General features: G+C 41.1%; 1 protein-coding gene across 1 annotated transcript in view; it reads right to left on the minus strand.

Moving 5' to 3' along the window:
* Positions 1-919: 919 nt before the first annotated feature.
* Positions 920-22266, minus strand: part of CRB1 (crumbs 1, cell polarity complex component) — a 129145-nt gene continuing 107798 nt past the window's right edge. Inside the window, exon 12 of the mRNA XM_006036703.1 lies at positions 920-1135. Within this exon, the coding sequence (XP_006036765.1) occupies positions 920-1135 (216 nt within the window). The remainder of the gene's footprint in view (positions 1136-22266) is intronic.

Consider the following 22266-nt stretch of genomic DNA (forward strand, 5'->3'; position numbering starts at 1 on the left):
TTATCCGCAAGGCAATCCCCCTTTTCCTTTCCTGATATTTTCTAAAAACACTGAACAAGCTTATTGTTTTGCAATGAATGCATGTTTGTGACCATAGCTACAAACAATTTATACAATGAACAGTAATACCAAAGACAGTGATACAGATTGTAGGGCTTAAACTTTGCTTAGAGTCCATACTTTCAAAGAGAAGTCACTTTGAGTAATCAAATCAACTTGCCTTTTTGGCATATAGGATCTTGCACTCGGAGAAGGATATGTCTTAGTAAAAGTGGTTAATGGAATTCTCTCTAGAAAAAGGTGGTGGGAAAGCAGGTGAAATGACATCATTTAAGGAAGAAAAGTACATCACTTTTGAAATGTGTATTTTGTTTCAAGGAAACCTTCCCTATAGCTTCTTTTTAATCCCTGAATTAAAGAATGAAATAGATAAGTTCAGATACAATTCTACTGCTAAAACCTCTGCTGACATCATTGGCATGTCCTTGTTGTACAGGTGTATTTGATTTGTCCACATTGTCTTCTGCAGCAATGATTCACAGGTATTCAAAGAGGGGAAAAAACCAAAACCGAAGCTGTGGTTTAAACTGCATCTGAGAGACAGGCACTTACACATATCCTAGAAGCCACTACAGTCTGTAAGGCCTATTGCTGATTACAAAGGCTGAAATTTCCAGTGCAAACAAAATTGTCCTTGGACCAAAACAGTGGCAAATGGCACCAATTTACTCAAATATTTAAAAACTCTAAAGTTATTTGATTAAATGAAAAAAAAATCACAGGCCTAAAAGTCATCGCAGCTTTCAGATGAATGTTCCTTGGTTTCAAAAACAAAATGAATAATGATTTCCAGTATATTTACAATATTCCAGTTTAACCAGAAGCTGTTCCAGTATGTAGCACAGAGGACTGTTTCCTTCTAAATCAGTCTTTCCATCGGTGGCGGCTGCACCATGTTCCACATTTCCACCCGAGATCCCTCCTTCTCCTGCCGGCTGGGGCTGTAGGTCCCTTGAGTTGCCCGTTTGTTGGCAGCTATGACAGAAACCACAGCTGCCAAGAAGAGGATCAGTAACAAAGCCAGCGTAACTGAGCCAATAGAGGTGAATATATTCGAGATCAAGTCAGCTGTCAACTAGAAGGATTGAAATAATTATAAATATAGTTGAGATTAAGAAAATGGAGGCACACACACACTGGAGCTACCATGGTGGGAAAACATTCTAGAGTATGAATCTCAAAGATGACAAGAAGATTTAGGATTTAAAAAGCATTGGACTAGGAGAAAAAAATAATCAGCCTTCCAAATTTTGAACATTAGCTTTATGAAAAGTCAATCTATTACTAATGACTAATTTATTTGGCAATTTTCTTTCTATATTCAAGTCATGTATGAGCATATCAGAGTTTATTTCTAACATATCAATTATTTAGTCATTATCCACTTAATCAATTTTACTAATAATTCTTTCTCCCTGGCTCATTCACAATCAGTTAATTGCAAATCTTTAATACTTCAGATTTGAATTGTATTATCTGGATGCCTATGAATATTTCTGTTTCCTTCACTGGGCAAATCAAGTTTCTAATGTGAACATTTGCAATTATAAATTCAAACTTTGCCTTCTGTTAATAGTTTTGTAGAATATACCATTTTAGCAAGTGTTACTTCCAGTATTTTTTTTTTACTAGAATATTTGAAGGAGGTGAACTTATAAAAGGCAATGGCCATAACTGAAAAATAAATAGCCATACAGCATGTTTTGTGATATTCACTTGACTATCCTATCAAATATAAATGTTACTTCTTTACCAATGGAGATTTGACCTGTGTCCTTAAAACACTTTTCCAGAGAGCAATACATTGCAGAATGGATGTATGGAGTGAATTATTTTATGCATTATTTATAGAGGGCAATGGGAAATGTAATGTCATCAGATACAATCAAACACATCTGTCAGACACAAGGTTTAGTTCAATGAAATTGTGTGTTAGTAGATGCAAATATTGTTTTTATCAAATAGACTCTACAGAAAGGAAAGCCATTGAAATGATATGGACACATAGAAAAGTGGACACTGTGGACAGTATGACCCTAGAAGGTATTGGTCTTCCAGGCAGATTTCACATCATCTTTTGACTGATATTAAAAGCGACAGTTGAACTGTTATAGATGAATGCGTGCTTGAGGCTGAACTTTCATATCCAAAATGTTTAAAAACAGAAAACAACAGGTCAGAACTCATTTCTGCAGTTAGATACAGTTTTATACAGAATATTTACTGCCCTCATTAAGTGAACTGCTTAACATTCCTGCCCATGGGGATACTGCACTCAAATTTGGAGTACCTTAAAAGGTCTCTGACTCCATAGAAGTGCCCAATACATGCAGCATGAACCTATACTCTTCAACATTTCTGCAATAGAACAGCAGCACCACAGGAAAATCATTAAGACAATCCTCTTTTTCTGATTAAAAAACCCCCAGTTATAATAATAAAGGCAAGTTTGGCTTAGGGTCGCCCCTCAGGGGGCTCTTGACCAGCTGAGTTTGCTTTCTTCCTTTGTCCTTGATCATTAAAATGTGACTCCCGTGATTAAAAAAGTATTAATTTTTCTATACAGAAATAGCTTACTCCAGGTGATAAATCACCCTGTACTCAAGAACCTGACAAGGTGATGTTGGATATGGCAGGGCTATCGCATTGTGTCAGAATGCGAATGTCATTTCATTAGCTGTTCAACCATAATTTTAAGAATATAGTTTTCTGTTTCTACTTGAGATTTTTTAATTGAATCTATCAGCCAATTTTGAATAGAATCACCAAAATAGAAGGGACTTTAAATCTCATCTAATCTAATCCTCTGCACAGATATATAATTTCCTCTTTTTAAATTATCCCATATACATGTCCATCAAAGCTTTTCTTGAAACACTCCAAGGGAGGATTAAAAAAACCCAAAACCTCCATAATGTTGTCTTTCCCCCTTGTTATTGTGGAATCTGAAAATCTCTCAATCATTAATGGATTGCTATCCTTACAATACCACTGTGAGGTAAGGATTATTATGTCCATTTTGGAGTCTGGGAAACTGAGGATCAGCATAGATTAAGTTGTTTGCTGAAAGTCAGACAGAAAATCTGTGGCTGAACTTAGCCCCTTGGGTGGTAGTCCATGCCACTAACCATCCATGCCACTAACCAATCTGTTACTGTATTTTTGAGAGAGGTAGTTAGCCATGTTACTCTGAAGTCAGGGAGAAGACAGGCCAGGGTGATTCCTTAAGGGCATAGACGAAACAAGGGGCATGTGTGACGACACTTTAAAGTGGGTTAAATGCTTTTGCACTGCTTTAATTGTGTTGATGTTTGTAAGCGTTGGTGATGTATTATGCATTCATTCCATCTGCTATGGCACATTCGGCGGCATAACATGACTTAAATGACTTAGGGGAGCAGCAAATTAAAACACCTCCAAGGAGTTTGTTTGCTTCCCTACAGCTGTGGAGCGAAGCACCAAGCTCCGTTCAGTTCAAGGACTGTGGAGGTAGCCCATGCAGGCAGCCTGGCAGCAGCCCAGGAAGGCAGGCTCCACCAAAGGAAAAAATTGTCTTTGTTTTTTTTTTCCTTGGAGCCTGCCTGCCTGCACGAGCTGCATGGGGACCTGGTTCTTCTCTGCTCCCCGGGACCAATGGAGCCGGGTGCCTGTGGGTGGGTGCCACTTGGGGGGGGGGCGCCACTGCCACGGAGGTAAACACCAGCCCCCCTGCTCCCCTGCCCCTTGTAGCTGAGGGACCACTCTGCCCAGCAGCAGCTCACCCTCCTATCCCCGCCACTGAAGAAGCAGGTAAGACACGGGTGTACATGACATGGGGGTTTGCTTTGCCCTAAATTGAAGCAGTGTTTTTAAAAATCCACCACTTCAATTTAGGGCCCTCGTTTTGTCTACACATGCCGTAAGAGACTAACTGGTCTGAACAGACCATATATAAAACAGGCATAATACAGGAATCAATGGATAAATTTTTGGGGCTGCAATATACAGAAGGTCAGACTAGATCAGGGGCAAGCTAAATACAGCCCATGGGCCGGATTCAACCCATCAGGCCATTCTATCCAGCCTGCGGGGCCCCAAAATATTTAGAAAATTAATATTTATGTGATCCTGGCTGCCCGTCAAAGATGACTGGAGCCTGGGGCAGTAGGACCCAGGGGGAGCTGCCACCAGGATCCAGCAGCCCAGCCCTGCCCCACCTTCAGCCATTTCCCTGCTTTCCTGCTGGTGCACTGCTCCAGCACCACATGACTCCTGGCTGCATTGCTGGACCACAGGAACACAGGGCCCATGCTGGTACCCCAGGGCCAGGAGCAGGAGGGGTGTGTGTGTGTGTGTGTGTGTGTGTGTGTGTGTCCGCACGCGCGCACATGCAGAGAGGGAGGAACAAAGTGTGTGTGTGTGTGTGTGTGTGTGTTCATAGGGTGAGTCCCACATCCACACCCCCCTCACGCTGCCATACATACAGACCACCACACCCACACCCCCTCACACACCCCAACCAACCTTCCCATACCCACCCACACCCCACATATCTACACACACACCCCACATGCTCCCTCACCCCACACCCATAACCCCCACACCTGTCCACCCAAACACACACACCCTCCCCCACACCCCACATACACACCCACAGCCCCCCACAAACCTATACCCACCCCCATTTCCCCCACAATATACAAGAGTTAGAATTTATTTTAAGCTATTGTGCAATCACTTCTATGTACACTACACAAAAATGTGTAAATTGGGACAAAAATATTTTTTGAGATCAAATAAATGAATGTTGTAGATATTTGCTTTTTAGTATACAATTTGGTCTTTTTCTGGTTTCAAGATGGCAAAACCTCTTGCTGAAAGGAGTACTTCCAGGGGCAAGAGGAGGGACTTCTGGTAGCAATGGTTAGGGGCAGGACATTCGGTCACAAGATAGTGACCAGGGGTTGGAGGCACCTGTCAAGGGACAGGGCTACCCATGCTTACCCAAAATTCGGTAAGCGGCCCTCCACCCGAAATAGTTGCCTGCCCCTAAACTAGATGATTCAATGGTCTGTTCTGTCCATAAACTCCACGGCCACGTGAGCATGGACATTTGTTTCCCCAGGGACAGTTAGCAGTGGCACACCTTTTGCTACCAGTAGTTGTCCCCGTGGAACTCCTGTGCCACGTGCCCTCTAGTGCACAGTAGGTTACCCCGGGTGGTGTAGGGGAGGTGGGGACCAGCACTGGGTTGGCCCTGGCAGCCTTACCTGAAGTCCTGGGGGCCTTCTGGGGCTGTAGCAGTGGCAGTCCCGCTGCTTGGAGTCTGGCTGGCAGCCAGACTGTGGCTCCAGCCAGTCAGGCTCCAGTTTTGAGTGGCGCACACTGTCCTCATGTGCACTGCTCTGCTTTTTGTTTGTGTGGGTTTTTTTGATCCCTGAATGTCCAAGGGTCAACCCCCCTCCCCCCACGCTGCTCCCTTGCAGTGCAGAGAACAGCTGAATGTGCGGTACATGGCACTCAGTCCATGGGCTGGACTGAATACAGCCCATGAATCTACTCAGTAGTGCAACTAGGATGGTATAAATGGGGCAACTGCCTTGGGCACCAATATGGGCAGGAAGGAGTAAAACAGAAAGCAGCTGCTGTCAGCAGCCATGTGATCGCAATTATGATTGTGGAGGCAGTAGGAAGTCACCCCTGCCCCTGTGCCCCAGCCTCCTAACTGTGTCTTTACATTGATTAATCTATTAATCCATCTGGTGTTTTCCTGTTCAGATAGACCATGTCATATATATCCCGGTGAAGACAGTTGAACCAACAGCACATTTTAAGGTCATGCTCTATCACAGTAATTTTTTTTTTCTATTTTACACAAAATAAATTTTGGGTGGTAAGAAAAAATGCAAATATGTTGGATTAAAAGTCAGAATGATCTAAACTGCATTCATATTCTATAGATCGATATAGAATGTACAGAATCCATTCCCCTTAATCTGCACTAGCTATTCATTTTTAACTTTCAGTATCTGGCCAGCCTACTGTAACCGGGAGTACTATATAATAACTCTTGTAGAGAAAGCTGCTGGAACTGCACTAGTTTCTGGAATTGGTCAAACCGTCTCTCACAATTCTAGTCTGTCAAATTGTTAAATCTCAGATTAGGATCTAGGGAACCATTTTCTGCCATAAAGATACTTCTACACCAAATGTATTTTTCTGTTCACTCCAATTTTCTAATATTAAAGAAATTTGCCCTTCCTCTATCCACTTGGCTGGGCCCTATTGAGCTATAAAAACTATCAGACATGGGCTATCCTGCTCTGTCAGCTCATATCAATACTAAGGTTTACAGTGCGAGTAGCCCTATTAGCAGTAGCAGTGAACTAATACAGAGTTGCCAGAAGGTTCTGCAATCTGGTCCCATCAAAATCAACTGTTTTTTTCACTAATTGATTGCTCAAAAGTTAATTTAATATGGAAGATGGAAAATGAATTGGCTTCAATCCAAAAGAAAAAAAATGGAATCCAAAAAGAATTTTAAAAAACTCTGTCATAGGCATCAGGATCTGCTTGTCATAATATTTGATACTGATGACAGAACTGGGAAATATGTGAAAAAATAATCTGTGGTCCCAGGAAAGATGAGGCACTGAGAAGTATCAGAAACACAGTAGACCTGATAATAAACTTGTGAAAAGGTGGCTCAAGTTAATAACCGCACAATAAATGAATATTTGAATAATAGCAGGGATTGGGTATAACAGCATGAAATTCAGACGAAGGCAACGCCTTTGTCTTACTGATCCTGGTCTGTCTGTGGCTACAACCTTTCGCAAATTTTGGAGCCAGATAATGAATGCCTCCCTTGTAGTGTCACTAGTCCACCTGACTCCACTGATACTACTTATGTAAGTAAATGCTTACATAATGGATGTAAGTTGTGATCAGTATGATCTATGATACTTATAACAGCATCCATGTTGCCAAGACTCCTGAAGTCTCAAGGCACAGGGTGTAGTGTACAGTAATATACAGTTAACGTCTCCTTGTATATTTTACTACCTAAACGTCAATTGCACGGATCAACACTAGTAACCCTTTTTCAGTTTTGCAATGCTTTCAGTATGCAATACGCTTTATTAGTTTGCCACAAGCCTGCAGGGGAATCCAACATGAGCAGTATTGCTTTCCCTAGAGCTCTAAAAGCAGAGGGGAAATCATCCTAAAAACTACAGGAGGATGCATGGTAGAGTTTACTGTGTTTCAACACAAACAAATAACTACAGGAGCATGTTGTAGAAATTATTCTTAGAGACACCTTGTCATCACAGCAGCACATCACATTATACACAGCGACTGATTTTCAGAATCCAGTATTTGCTAAAATATGTCGTGCAGTTACTAAATTTCTTCCCTAATCTAAGCACAGTGCTTTTCATAAGTACATTACTGTATGTGCAGATTACAGAGATAATTTAACTCATGTAAATTAATACTATAATGACTCATGTCAATTAGTACTATAAAGGTGTACATGATAACACTTTATAGGAGTGAAACGTGGCATCCAAGCTCCTAATGTCTGGTATAATTGGGAAATCTTGGCTTCTCAGTGACCATTACTAACACAAGGACACTGGGAGATGTTCAGATGCCATACTGAAGCACTGAAGATCAGCTTCTTTTACAGAGAAGGACGGAATCAAGTCCTTTAACTTTTAACTTCTGTTTGTTACATGCCCCAAGAAAATGTCTCTGTTGGGGTCTGCAGTTCTTCTGGAATCAGAGGTACTTTCAAAGCAAAAGTGTTTTGGAGGCCTTCTGCATCAGGCATTGGAGATGAGTTTCTTTTCACTCCAACACCCAAGAGGAAACAGCCATACTTTGGGGGCTATCTAGGAGGGAAGAAAAAGCAATAGGAATTTTAAATTACGGAGACTGCAAAACTTAGGAACATGCCCTCGTCTACCATTTGCAGTACTTCCTTAAGAGTATAGAGCTGCCTACGTGCACCAGAACTGTAGCTGTTTAAGTTCCCTGCTCTGAGCAACCCTGATTCCTGACACTATTGGTCAGGTTATCACTTCATTCCTAGTGAGCAAATCCGGTTCATGCTATCAGATTTACTGCCTAAAAATCAAAACCATTTGCTAAAGTAATGAGGGACTATTGGCTTGAGTAGTTTAATCCATGTCAAAATTACTTTAAAGGGTTGGGGGGGAGATAGGGATAATTTGACCAGCAAAAGAAAAAACCATAAAATTGATCAAAAAGCTCATAGACATACTGAGTTTATTTCACTGAGGATTTATGACCGTCTTATCAGAAAGTTATTCTGTCTGAGGCTGGATTCAAATGAGAATCCCACTAGTTCAGTAAGAAATCCAAAGACTTGTACACAAATGCAGTAGAGAGATAACCCTTGGTTAGTGGCATATGAGACTACAGTTTATTTTCAACAGCACTAAAATAGCAATAAATCCATATCTTTACTTTCTCCCAATACAGCTATATTTAATTAGAAACATACGAAGGCCTATTTCTATTTTCTATTTTTTTTAGTGTGTGAGACTTCTTTACATTCACAAATTATCACTGTTTGCTCTGTCTAGAATAAACTAGTAAAACCATTGGTACAACTAGCTGCTCTGTCAATGCTAAGTTCTAGTCAGCAAATCCTGAGAGTTATGTAGTCTTGAATGCTGGATTCCCAATCAAGAAAAAACACTACGGACTCAACTGAATCTAAGAGGTTCATGTCTGCCCTAGGCAAATTTTGCATCAACCTCTAGAGGTGACAAACTTTCTTTAATTCACAGATGTAGTAAGCATTTGTCTAATTCCTTCAGGCTGTCACTTAAGCCCTGATTTTTTTTTAATCTGGTGTTTCATATTTTTCTCTCCATCAGAGTTGTCTTAATGGATATTCTCTACAGCTTTTCTTAAAGCATTTCAGATACAAGCCACAGTCCCCAAAATTTTGGTTCCAGTGGAATTCAGTTCAGCTAACATTGTTTCATTAACCCGTTAAGATCTAAATTTTCTGAACTCAGTGGTGGACTTTGAATGGACAAAGATTTTTTATAAGGTAGAATCAATCTAAATTACATTTTCGGTAATATGAATATCTGGTTTGTGTTCTGTTAATTGTAAGATACCAGTTGCTTAAATGGATGTGGTCTAGTAATAGCATCAAATTGCATTCAGTACATTTGGGGTGGATTTTTTAGGAAGTAACACTGAAAGAGTGATCTATTTTTTAAGATCATTGCATTTCACTGCAGACCCAGTTCCGTAAAGTGCTCAGCACTCAGGTCAGATGCAACAAAAACCTCAGGGATGTGATTAACTCTCAGCAAATGAGTAGTTCATTAAGAATATGGTTAAATGCTTCACAGGTGCATGTGATAAGGACTGAGTCTTAGGTGCCTCTTTTCTTCAACCACCACTTTCTTGTTCTCAGTGGACACCTGACTCAGTTGGCCACTGCAGGAGGAAAAAACATTGTTATATGGTGGGCTTTTAAAATACTCCCTGATAATATTTCTGCAGCAACTGCCAGGGCTAATGTAAATGCGCTCAAGTTTTTTGGGGGATCATTCTGTTGGTGCAGCTCCGATTAAATTTACAGCTTCACCACGTTGTTAGGAGATGCCTTTTAAAATTCTACTGACAGCCTCTGGTGTAAAACTTAACCATCTGCTGAAGTTTAAAAACACGAGAAGAGAAATACATCCCTGGTATAAACTCACTGCAGTAAATGAAATTGCACTTAGGACGAATTTGGCCCAACACTGCTAAAATCTCAGACCAGGCAAACAATAAGAAACAGCGTGTTAGCGAATGTGCCAGCCTCTGAGGATTGGTGTTCCATTCCAGTCTGGAAAAAGTTTTGGCATGTTATGGTAGCATCCACGATACAAAATATTAAGTAGACTCTCAGCCCCAAAGGTAAAATCCACATGAACATATCCCATGGAGGGCAGAAATCCTTAAAAGGCAACTTGAAAAAGGGGGCTGGATAATGTATTCTGTATTATTCTTGCTGATGATACCTCTCTCAAGTTGCCCTACCCTACCATTAGTTGGTTAATTTCAGTTAACATAGAGGTACTGTAGTGGAAGTAGATCTTGAGCAAGGGGCTGCATTTGCACGCATAAAGGCAATGTACACGGTTGTTCCAATGGAAATGAATGAATGTGGAGCTGATGCTGGCATTGCTGGTGGAGTGGTGAGTGCAGGAGACAGGATCAGGAGGATAAAATCCCAGTGCAGAGAAGTAGGGAGCGACAGATGCAAAAGCACAAGATGCTTGAACTAGGTACTCTGAAAGAGCAGAAGCAAGAGTTGAGTGAAGGGAGTGATCTTCAAAGCTGCTTTTTGTAGAGCAGTAACATGACTGTGGGCCAGTCACAGAGTGAGGAAAAAAGAGGCTTTAGATTTAAGATGAAGGGCCATCAAAATCTGATTGAAATGTTACATAGGAAGAAATGGTGAGATTTAAACATAGGTAAGTGGGGTAAGAGAAAAAAAAACAGTGGTTGGGAATGAGATTACCAGTGTGAGTGACAGGAGGGCTGCTGAATTATTCCAAACCTTGCATGCATTTCCTTCATCTGGAATAAACAGCAGTGTTAATCTCCCTTGTATCTGTATAAATCAGGAGCAATTTCACTGCAAGCACCAAACCAGCCCATATGAAACTTGAATCAGGTGCCCAATACTTAGTACTTCATCCTCTCCTCCTGGGTGTCCATTAATTCTTGTGGACCTAAGAAACCTGCATGAGTTTCCCAGAGGGCATTATTAAATGGTTTTCATGGTTGGTCCTTATATAGACCACATAGAATGGGGTAGTCATCTTCACATCTTTTTCCCCCTGAGTCCCTGCACAAGGAGCAGCTACAATCTGCCAAACAAGCTGGTTCAAAGCCACTGCACTTCATTACTCTCTACGTGATCAGAACGTGCCAGTTATACATAATAATATTATACACCAGATATGTGTACTATAATTATGTATAATATTATTTATGCAATGACAGCAATTAATACTTGGCAGGTACAGAGTACATTTTTGTGACTCTGTTCTTTGCAATTAATTAAGTATCCCAACAATTGTGGAAAGATCTGGAAATGATACTGAAAGGGTAAGTCATTTGTACAATACATGACAGGTAGTAGCAGCCTGGACAAAAAACAGAGGGGGTGTCCATATGATGCAATGCCATCAAGTTACTGCTTCTGCCTGGAAGCAGAAGCAGTATTATATGCATAAGCAAAACTGCTTCAGGACCCAAGCATGTATTTCAGTGTGGTGCTGCACTGTGCTGTATATGCAGAGCCATGGCAAGGAAGTTTGGTGCCTGGGGCAAAGCCCGCAGTGGCAGCCTGCCCTCACCCTGCACACAAATCCAGGGGGCACATGCCCCCCCATACTTGCCCAGGAGTGCATGCAGCGGCAGGAGCTGCCCTCCCCCCGTCCCTGTGTGTGCCCCCCACCCCATGAGTTGCTTCTTGCAGCTCTGTCCTGCATCCCATTCGCTTTGGCGCCTGGGGCGGTCACCCTGCTCACCGCCCTGCCCCCTCCCCCCCCTCCCCTTGCTACAGCACTGTGCTGTATACAGATACCAGCTCATTTGCTGCTAGCATGGCCATCTCTACGTAGTACTGCACGTAGACCTACCCAGATTCATGATTCCTAGTTGTGTGTTATACCATCCTATTTGCCTACTATGCAAACAGTATTCAAGGGAACTCTTCTCCCTCATTTGTTGCTAAGCTTCTGCAAAACAGCCATGTGCTACTACCTACCATTAAGCTGATGCAGTCAAGTAGCAAGAAAATAGCTATTTGACTGTTTCACGCTTTCATACAGCAAGGTATCAAGTCAACAGCTATCCTTGATTGGTGCAGCACTTAAATTGCAGCCATCTATTGCTTCCAAATGTAAATAGTAATTGGATAATATAGACCTTTACTGGCTGTGTATTCCTTGCCTTAGCATGCTACATACAAATATAGTAGGTTTTCTTAGCTCAGGAATTCAGCTAATTATAGTTCTTGTTCGACAAATTTGTGTCTATTGTTATCCTGTTAGGCATTTCTCAATGCAGTTTTGATCAGGGAGAATTAACATTATCAAAATAAGCTTTGATGGAAACTTCAATATAAATATTTCAAATTATTAGTCAAATTCAACATTAGAAGGCATATTCCTGTTCTGTCTTGATAAAATGGAAGCCCTCATATACAGTGTGCATCTTCATTCAAATGCTTGACTTACCAGTGCTGGGGTTTTGGGAGACATCTTTGGGGCTAATGGTAAGATGTGATGTTTCTCTTTAACACAAAACCTTAACTCTGATCTCATATTTCTTTTGAACATGTTCAGCTGTCACATGCTGCATCCATGTGCAACATCATTATGCCCTCAAATGGCAGCGTTTGATGTCTTTCTATTCAAATGTGAGCTGTAGATGAGTTTTCTTTGTTTTGTAGCTGTTGGAGATAAAGGCAAATGCCTATTGGGGTATTCCTAATGTGTTCTAATGTGAGGCAAGCAAGGAATTCTGCAGACTTTCTCCTTAACCACAAATTACAAGTGACTGTAGTTGCCCACATGTTGTACTCTAATACACTTGCTCTGAGTCACTGGGATGTAATAGAAACCTTCTCAATAGTTTCCTTTGTGACTTAGGCTTCAATACAAATATCAGGACCTCCCCAAAATCATTGTGGTTAAAGTAACTGAGACCATTTTTGTAAGAGGAGAAAATAGTCTGGTCCCTCAATAGAGGGTGTGTTAAGTATAAGTGTGATCCTAAATTTGATCTTAACTAAATGGTTTCAATGGAAATGGAGGCTCCTTGAAGCAGAAAGAGCTTTGTTCTGTTCTGAGTCAAACTAATATATATCTTTACTTACCGGTGGAAACTGGTTCTGAAACGCCATTATTTGTTAATGTTGGTTGTTTTTAGATATTGATATTACCAGTGTTCTCTGAAAAAAAGTAGTGTATCCTTTCCCTGTTGTAAGTAGTAGTAGCAAACTTGCTCTATTGTAGTTCTTTTCATCAATAGGTCTCAGTGTGTGTCATACAAAGGTCATTATCATTAATCTCCTTTGTATAGGAGGGAAAACTGAGGCACAGCAAAGGGAAGTGAGCTCCCCAAGGTTGCCCAATTATCTCCTGAATCTGTGTAGTGCACTGCCTCCCTAAACGACTTACAGTTCCCGGCAATCACATCTTAGCATCCAGTGTTTGGCTACAAGGGAAAAGCAATCAGAAATCTTGTGGTAGAGGCGATATCTTTTATTAGAACAAATAGAGGAGTTGCAAAAAAAAGTATTTATTTGCAAGCTTTCTAATAAAAGCTATTGCCTCTACCATAAGATTTTTGCCTTTAGATTAACATGGCTAAAACCTATATCCCTGGCTACAAGGGAGGAACATGAAAATGCTCTTGTGAAATATTTATTTCATTGATAAAAAGAAGAACAATTAATCCGGTATGTCTTGAGTACATCTTGTCTTTTAAACAGGAAGTTCTCTGGGATAGGATCTGTAATTTCCCCTATGTGTGTACATCTGCAACTATGATGGGGCAGGACCTGCTTGAGGTCTGTTGTTGCTGCCATAGTATAAATGTTAAATGAAGATAAAAACAGATCTAGTTATTATTTGCAATAGAGCGGGAACCATGTGCAGTTCGTCATCCTTGCCAAGGCAAGAGTGCTCAAAAGGTATCACAGTAATACTGTTTGTAGTAATTGGATACCTGAACTATATATGAGGTCTTTTGCTGGAGAGAAAGGGCAAGCTTCTATATTGTTTAATTGTAAGGACATTGCACTCACAGGAGCAAGAAGTTAGCTGCACATGGGTATTGGTTACAGCCTGAACTCAGACAAAGCTTCCACTGCACACATGGATCAGACTCTCATTTATTTTTTACTAATAGGACGTGCTCTGTTGTGCACTGGCCAGCCAATGATTTTTCCACACACAAATACAGTTTAGGATACTTTACACAGTCTTGACAGGCACCAGTCAATAATCAGTGGGAATATTGCCTGAGTATAGAGTGCTAAATACAACCCCAAGGGCCTTGTTTTGTGCTAAAATATTCTAAGTTATTGAAATGACCTGTTGTCCTCCATCTCATTATCAGTAATTACCCCAAACCAATACAGGCTTAATTCTTTTAAGTCTAAATGTGGGTGCTTTCAATCTCCCTCTCAGTAGGAGTATGGCAGGTGCCAGTACCTATAGTATCTACATATCCTGGAGATTTGAAGTCTCTTAGTGTTTTTGTTTCATGGGAAGATAATTTGCTGTGTACAAATATAAACAAAAGACTTCTTCCTGCTACTGCTGACCATCTGAAATCATTGTGGAATTAAATAAAAAATAAAGGCTTCACAGCCTTTTAATTCAAGTTTCATATATCTAGATAGACATATCTGACTGTCTAGAGCATTCAGATAACTAGGGCCTTCATATAAATGGGAGACTGAGAATTCACTGCTGTACTATGATGCCTGTCAGTAAATTCCACAGTAAGCACTCTAGAGCTTGACTTAATGAATGCATTCCTCTCTGCACTAAAGTTAAAATTTAATGTGTTAAAAAGTTGTATGAATAAAATTAATTGTAATTTAAAATCTGCTGAATTAAAATGTGAGTCAAATTCGTGCTCAAAATTTAATGATGTAAAATCAGTTACCGAGGTTACTGAAAATAATTACAGTAAAATTTCAGGGTCTGGAGTTGGACTTAATTTAGCATCAGCTAACAGCTGTGAAAAGATGCAGGCTGTTGAGATAATGCAGAGAATTTGATCAAAAAGATTCACCTGTATTAACTGTGAATTAGGCCAAAGGTACCTGTAATCAAGGGCTCAATGGTTTACATCTTTAATTCAAAGAGAAATTATTTTCAAGTCAACGAGAACTGATTTTACAGCACCTTTATGATTCACTTCTTCAGGCCCTACTTTCCCTTACTATTGCAGTATTTTAATATTTAAAATATTTCATATTCTGATCTATTGTTGTGGACAGCAAATCAAGCAGGTTTGGAGACAAAAATACAACATCATTGTGTGCCAGTGGTTCTCAGCCTTTTTAGATTGAAGGCACCCCTTGATATACTCAAGGCATCTCTTGGAAATTGCCAGCTCTGTTGTACTTCTTTTTTCGTGTGTGTGGAAAACTAATAGAGCTGTTATGTTGCTGCAAAGAACTCGTAAAGACCACAACAGGTCAGAAAGTTTCTAATACTATGTATTTCTAGCTGAAAGCTCTGAGTTTATCTTGTGAATCATATTTGCACATCTAACAGGTGTTAACATTAAGTGGCACTGGTGACACCCTTGAAAAGATCTCCAGGCACCCCAGGGTGCTGTGGCACCCTGGTTGAGAACCACTGATACATGCTTTAAGAGAGTTCAAGTAATTATTGAAGCTCTCTTTGTGATCCGCAAAGATGGACTGACTCTTGAGTTAAGTGAGTTAACTTAGAATTAAAGACTGCCACATCTCAGTCTGTCTGCAGCAACATGCCAAGATAGCTTTCCTAGCTTGCAGTTCAAGAGGTAACCTAGGCAGAGCAGTTCAATATTCCTGATGGTGTCTTACATGATTATTTTGTATTATATGCATGATCAAAGACTCTTCACCCTCCCTATACAATTACAACTCACCAAACTCTCAGAGACTGACTAAATTTGAAGGATTTTCTGTAGGATAATTGGTCATTTTTGCCATTACACCAGAATGTAATGTATCTTACAATAAATTAAACAATAAATGTAATATATTTTAACAAAAATTAAACAATAAATCTGTAATGTATTTTACCAATACATTTCTCATATTCTCAAACTTAATGCCACTATAATCTTAGAATATGCTTTAGATCAGTGGAAGCCAAACCTTTTGGAGTGTGCCACAAAAGGGAGTGCCCTTAGTTCCACCCCTGAATCCCCTTCTTTTATCTGGTCTCCCACTCTGCTTTCTGCTCCCTTCTCTATCTGCTGCTCTGCTGCCTGTCCCCTCCCTGATCTGCTGTGTGCCACACACACATGCTGTTTGTGCTCCTTGTGGCACACATGCCATAGGTTGTCCACCCTTGAATTCTGCATGTCTGTTCCCCTTTGCTATGTTGACCACAGGTTGACATGTGAAGGCGAACCCACTTGTTCAGACTTCCTGGGTTTGGGGCATGGAGGAAATATTTGGGAAAAGCTGAATTTACCTGAAAGTGAATCCTTCTGCCCACCATCACTTTGGGAACAAGTAAGGTTCCACCACGCTTTGTATCCTGGCTATCACTTTTTGTGTTGGCTACCTTAAGTTCCAGAGGTTTTCCCTCTCTATGTACTATTTGATGGTGGGATCCTTCTTGGAGAGTTTGAGTACTTTTGCAAACATCTGGATTCTTAAGCAGATGCATCTTCTATTAATACTGTTGTGAAAAAGAAAGGAGTGGAAGTTGGGAGACCCACCAGTGATCCAAGCAGATAGTCAAAGGAGGACATCTGAATGAACTGAAAGAGCATATTGCTGGTGTGCATCTGTAATGGAGATAACTACAGTGCTACTCCTCTTGCTGTACATACTTAAAACCAAGTAATGGTACGTGTAGCGTGTGAGGGGCTAGGTGGATCTGTGAGGAGCACCAGATTAACTGCCGCTTACTAGGTCAAACCATAGATCCACCTTGCCCAGTATCCTGTGGCAGAGAACAGATGCTGAAAGGGAGAGTGAACTGGGTATGACCAGGGTTATATCCATTGTTCCTCTCTCACTTTCAGCTTCCAGCATTTAAGGTCCAAGGTGCCTCTATGTGGCTGAAGCAGCCCACTTGTATGCCGCATGTTAGTGGGTGGGTGCCTTAGCTTGTAGTCTGTGTTAGGAATCAATAGCCATCTTTCCCTCACTGTGTGACTTTTGTTAGGAATAGTACGGGGGGGATAAAAGGAACCTTATCATTGACTGATTTGAGCAACTCCTTACAAGCTTGTAACTGAGGTGTTTATGTATTTTGGCAGTGTGTAACTGGGAACCCTAGCCCTGTCACCAGAAGGCAGGTCGGCCCCTTTAAGGCCAGAACTTTCTGGGCACAGAGTGCCGGTAAGGAGGGGGTTAAATGCTGAGCCTGCCCAGCTAGTCAGCTGACTGGAAGGGCCAGGCCAGGACTATAAAATTCCTGGGCACAGTGGCAGTAGAGGCCAGTCACCAAAGGAGAAGGAGCACGTCCCAGAGCTCCATGAAAGACCTTGGGGAGGGGAGCTACGAAGGACCCCGGATGGCAGCAACCCCAGAAGAAAGACCATAGCCGATGGTGGGGAGCCGAAGCACAAACCCTGTGTAAACGTAAGCTGGTATGCTGCCTTCTTTCATCACATTTTTGGGTAGCGGTTATTGCCCATGGACAGGACTGTTTGTATTCCTTTTTTTTATTGAATAACACCGGTAGTTTGGGTGAGGCTATCAGGGGAAGGAGGAGGCCTCATTTGGGGGCTCACTACAGAGTGGGGACCCCAGCGCCAGTGAGGGTGCAGCTTTTGGGGGCACATAGACCCCAGCGCCAGCAAGGGCATGGCTTTTTGGGGTGCACTGACCCTGGTGCCAGAAGGTGTGATCTTAAAAGGCCAGGGTGGTCTGGTGCACCTGATGTGCAATTTTATTTTGGGGGTTTTTGGGGTTTTTTTTTACTAAGATGGTGCGAGTTTGAGGCCGTTCCCCAGCTTTGAACTCGCAGCCCCCTGGCTGTGGGCCGGGCCCCTGGGCCAGGGAGGCCGGGTTCCAGATTGGAGCAGGAAAGAGGGCCATGAGCCCCAAGAGGCCGAAAGGCTAGAGCCTCGGCATCAAACCCTGTTTGATGGGTTTAGACAGGGAGGCCTAGCTAGAGAGAGACCGGGGTCAAGGCCCGTGGATGTGACAGGCCCCAACATATGAAATACAAAAGGCAGTCTCCCGCTTACAAGAACTTCAGCATAATAATTTCCATCAAGATGTGACAGGCAAGTAAAGAGCAGGAACCTTAAATAAGACTCCAAGAACGCCCCACATAAGGCACGGATTAACAGGGCAGATGGCGCTGGGGAGGGCGACCTGTTACACAGTGACTCCCTGGTCCTATAGATCTTGGGGGCAAGACCCTGTTCCATCCTGCTCTAGTCCCTGAAATACACTTGACAGCTCTGGTTCGAAGTTGAATGAGCCCTTCTCCTGCTTACTTTGCTCTCTCGTTGTTATAGAGCAGTTAACGTAATATTTTTGTTGACAGGGTATACAGATTAATATTTACCTTTTGAAGAACAAGAAGAACAAGTTCCTTGTTATGGTTCTTGGTGAGGAGTAAAGATGGACATAAAATATGAAATTCACATCTAAAACTTCCCCAAGGTCAAAAATAGGTTGCATTAAAGCACTGGGTCAGACTAATTAAGAGAAACTCAAATCACAAAATTTACATTGGGATTTGACCATTCTTAAAATGTGCTGATTCAAATGGGGGTGGGGGCTGTCTCAGTTCAAGACTGTCTATTTATGGAGGTGGCTGTGAGGCTATAACCAATATCTCAAGCCAATTATATGAGAGAGAGATAGACAGACAGGTATCATTAGGTTAGAGATTGGGAAGAACTTTTTCACTGTGGGGGTGGTTAAGCATTGGAACAAGAGAGATTGGAAAAATGTCAAGAGCAGGTTAGACTGACATTTGGCTGAGATGGTTAGGCAAGGGTGATCCTGCACTGAGCAGGGAGCTGGACTAGATGAACTCCTGAGGTCCCTTCCAGCCCTTCTCTTCTCTGATATCAGGTTAAGAAGCCTTGTTCAGAGGCATTTGGAGGTGTTAACCTGAAGCAAATTGTATTCAGGAAAAGCCTTTAAAAGAAAAAATGCATGCTGTTAGACGAAGGAGGAAGAAGGAAATGTCATGCAGAGAGTGATATTTTTCATCTTATTGAATAAAATGGAACAATAGCTGAAGAAACATGATTGGAAATGTACCTGAAATCATATTCAAGGATATGTATATACTGCCTTCCTTGAATATAATATTGAATTGAATGAACACCCAGCTCATCAAGCAGATCTCTAGAAAGGAAATCCTATGCAAAGGATACAAATATTTCTGTCCTTGAATAGAATTGGAAAGATGAGGAAGGTTTGAGAGCTGTGCGTTTTAAGTAGGAGGCTCTGTGAAGATATTATGTTCAGAATATAGAGTCAGACAAGACTCCTCAAGTCTGGAGGAAGAGGAGGGGCACCAGTTAGACAAGTTGGGGGGGATAACCTTTAAATAGCAGCAAGTGTGTTTGAGCATGAACTGGGCTACTGAGAATACCAAGAAAGAGGTCCAGGTCAGAAGAAAGCTGTAGGCAATTTCTGATTTCATTTCTTAGTAACTGTCTCTCGAAAACTAACAGACCAAGATCACTTCTCCAAAGCAATTCCTTTTTTCTTGCATTTTATTCTATTTTATGTCACAAGCCCATTTTGGTTTATAACTTACTGTCTTGTGGTAAGAAGCAATTTCAGAGTTGCTGACAGCCACAGTCATACCATTTCTACCCAGATGTTGGGTCCCTAATATTTTTCAAATTGTAAGTCAACACCCTGTTATTTTCCAGGGCTTCCTCTACTGGAGCTCTGGAAGCTGTCTGGTTAGGGGTTGAAGAGACTGTGATTTGCTGGGTGTAAGCAGTTACCAAAATCTAGTTTACTCCCTGGAGGCTCATAGCAAAACAGCGGGGAGAAGCTTGGGGCTCTGGGGTCACTCTGACATTTTTGTCACTCCAAATTAAAGCTATTTCTGGGTGATGAGGCCACCCTTAATGAGATCAGATACACTGCACGTGTTCAATATTGTTATGACATGTTTGATTTCTACAGTTCCAGTTAACCTTCAGTATCCTTGACTTCATCTATGGAGTCCCTTTACTTCTCTTATCTCATCTGGGTACCCCAGGAATTCCTGCAGATGCCTACTTACTCATACTGTCAAGCAATGTCATATGTAATCTTCTGGCTCTGTCACAGATCACCTCTGGGAACTGCATCTGTTCTGAATTCTTCAAAGATTTTCTCCCATGTTGCCCAGGCTTTCCAGGGACATCATGCATAGGAGACAAAATTGTCAAACTAATATAAGGGGTTTAACTCCCAACTGTTGTGAAACAGGCCAACGTATATTGGTAAGTTTGAACCCAGTGTGGGAACATGTTATATTTTTGGATATACAAAGAGTAATCATACAATTTTTGTCTGAGAAATCTTTTATTTTGGATGTAGGGAAGCTATAAAATGAGAAAGAAAGTGTCCATGATAGAGTACAGAGTCTCTGTTCTAACAGGCAGCATCAGCTCTGCCTGACAGAATAGCAGCTGCCTTTGCTGAAAGATGCTTTAGAAATGAAGACATGCAGACCTTTAGAAAGCAAAATTGTAATAGTTGAGTTGCTACATATGGTACAGGGAGAAGAGGAGACCTGTGCTTTGTCTACATGTAAGTGTGGGAGAGCAGATCAGGTCAAAGAGCACCAAGCACTTTTAGCTGCAATTTCTTTTTTTTTTTAATGCAAATCAAATTGACCATTGTAGAGGATATAATGCTGCTAGAGTCCTATCACTGTCTATTCTTTCCCCACCACCATTCACCAGACTTGGAAGACCTATAGGTCCATCTCCTCTCCATAGCTGACAGCTCTGGTTGATGACCACCAACCAGTTTTATATTTTTTCAAATCAAGCTGTTTTGTTACTTTCTCTCTGAGTGACTATTTGTTAACTGGTGAAGAAAATTACAATCTCAAGGTTTTTTTTAGAAGACCCTTGCATATCATTTCAAAAGGTTCCACATACCTCTTTAGTAGCTCAGTTGGAAAGAATAAAGGACTATGCCCTTAGAAGGGTTCAGAAGTGGGCAGCTGTGTAAATGCAGTCAGTTTCCATTGCTGGTTTCCAACCTTGAAGATCCTCAATCAAGCATGCAGTTCACATGAGCTGATGTGTCTGAGACTTGGCTCAGTAGCTGCAATTCTAATAGCTAGGGTTTCAGCCTAGTGTCTGTTAGAGGCAATAGGAGTTTGTTCGTTTACTTCAGTAGAAACTGGATTGGAGCCTATACTACCAATGCATGTGTACTCACCCCATATACATACTTTATCTACCCGTGTCTAGGATTTTGTCTCCCAAGAGCTGAATGCATGTGCATATAATGCACATTATGTTCAGATTAAATAATCATGTCAATATTTTAGAGGACATACATGCTGATTCTCCTCCTGCTTCCAGCAGATTTACATTAATTTGTCATACTTCATCTTCCAGGCAGGTACTGCTAATTTACCTCCGTATAAGTGAAAGAAGAACTACTGTTTGCTGAGAAAACATACAAAAAGTGCAATTCAAAGAACCAGGTATTTATGTAAACAGCTCTATATCTCTTTTATTAAGTGCTGCTATATACGAGAGCATAATTACTCCTGATCAACTGAAACCCAAACATTTTTCATATCAGCAACAAAAGATTTTTTTTTTTCATTGCTTCTGTTAGTGGAAAATTTATGCTGTAGGCGCAATAAAGCCTGTACAATTTTTTCAGAAGTTATTAGGAGTGAAATTTCATAACAAAAACTGAAACTATTCTATGAATGCACAGACTGGAAGTGCACAATACAAGCACAGTTCAGCAAATGATGCATAGACCAATTTTAACCTGAGCAGTTGTGATTTCACGGACCTTGGAGATAGTGGATATAAGTCTGCGTTTCTTTATGCATTTCTTAAGGTACTAATATTATTTTACTTGAGTTATTCATTACATTTCAAGTAATATCTGATGGGCTACAGTACACAGATATGCTTTTTAGTGAAAGAGTATGGAAGTCTGCATTAGGACACCAATTTAGGAAACCACTGAAACATGTGCTAAAATTTTACTGACTCAAATGAGATTCAGGCAAGTACTTAAATATTTTGCTGATTCAGGGCCCAAGAGTTTATAAGCCAGATTTTAAAAATAGCTATGCAACACTCCCAGTTCCAAATCTGAATAAGGGATTGGATCACAAGAGCTCAGCTTTCAAATAAAATGTTCTTATGCTCCAGCAGTTACACAATCAGTCTGTCCTTTGACTTCTATCTGACCTTCACTATAAATATATAACACATGAAAAGCTATTTGAATTTCTGGCAATGAAGGGA

Source organism: Alligator sinensis, unplaced genomic scaffold (assembly GCF_000455745.1).
Source record: "Alligator sinensis unplaced genomic scaffold, ASM45574v1 scaffold1621_1, whole genome shotgun sequence".
Lineage (NCBI taxonomy): Eukaryota > Metazoa > Chordata > Crocodylia > Alligatoridae > Alligator > Alligator sinensis.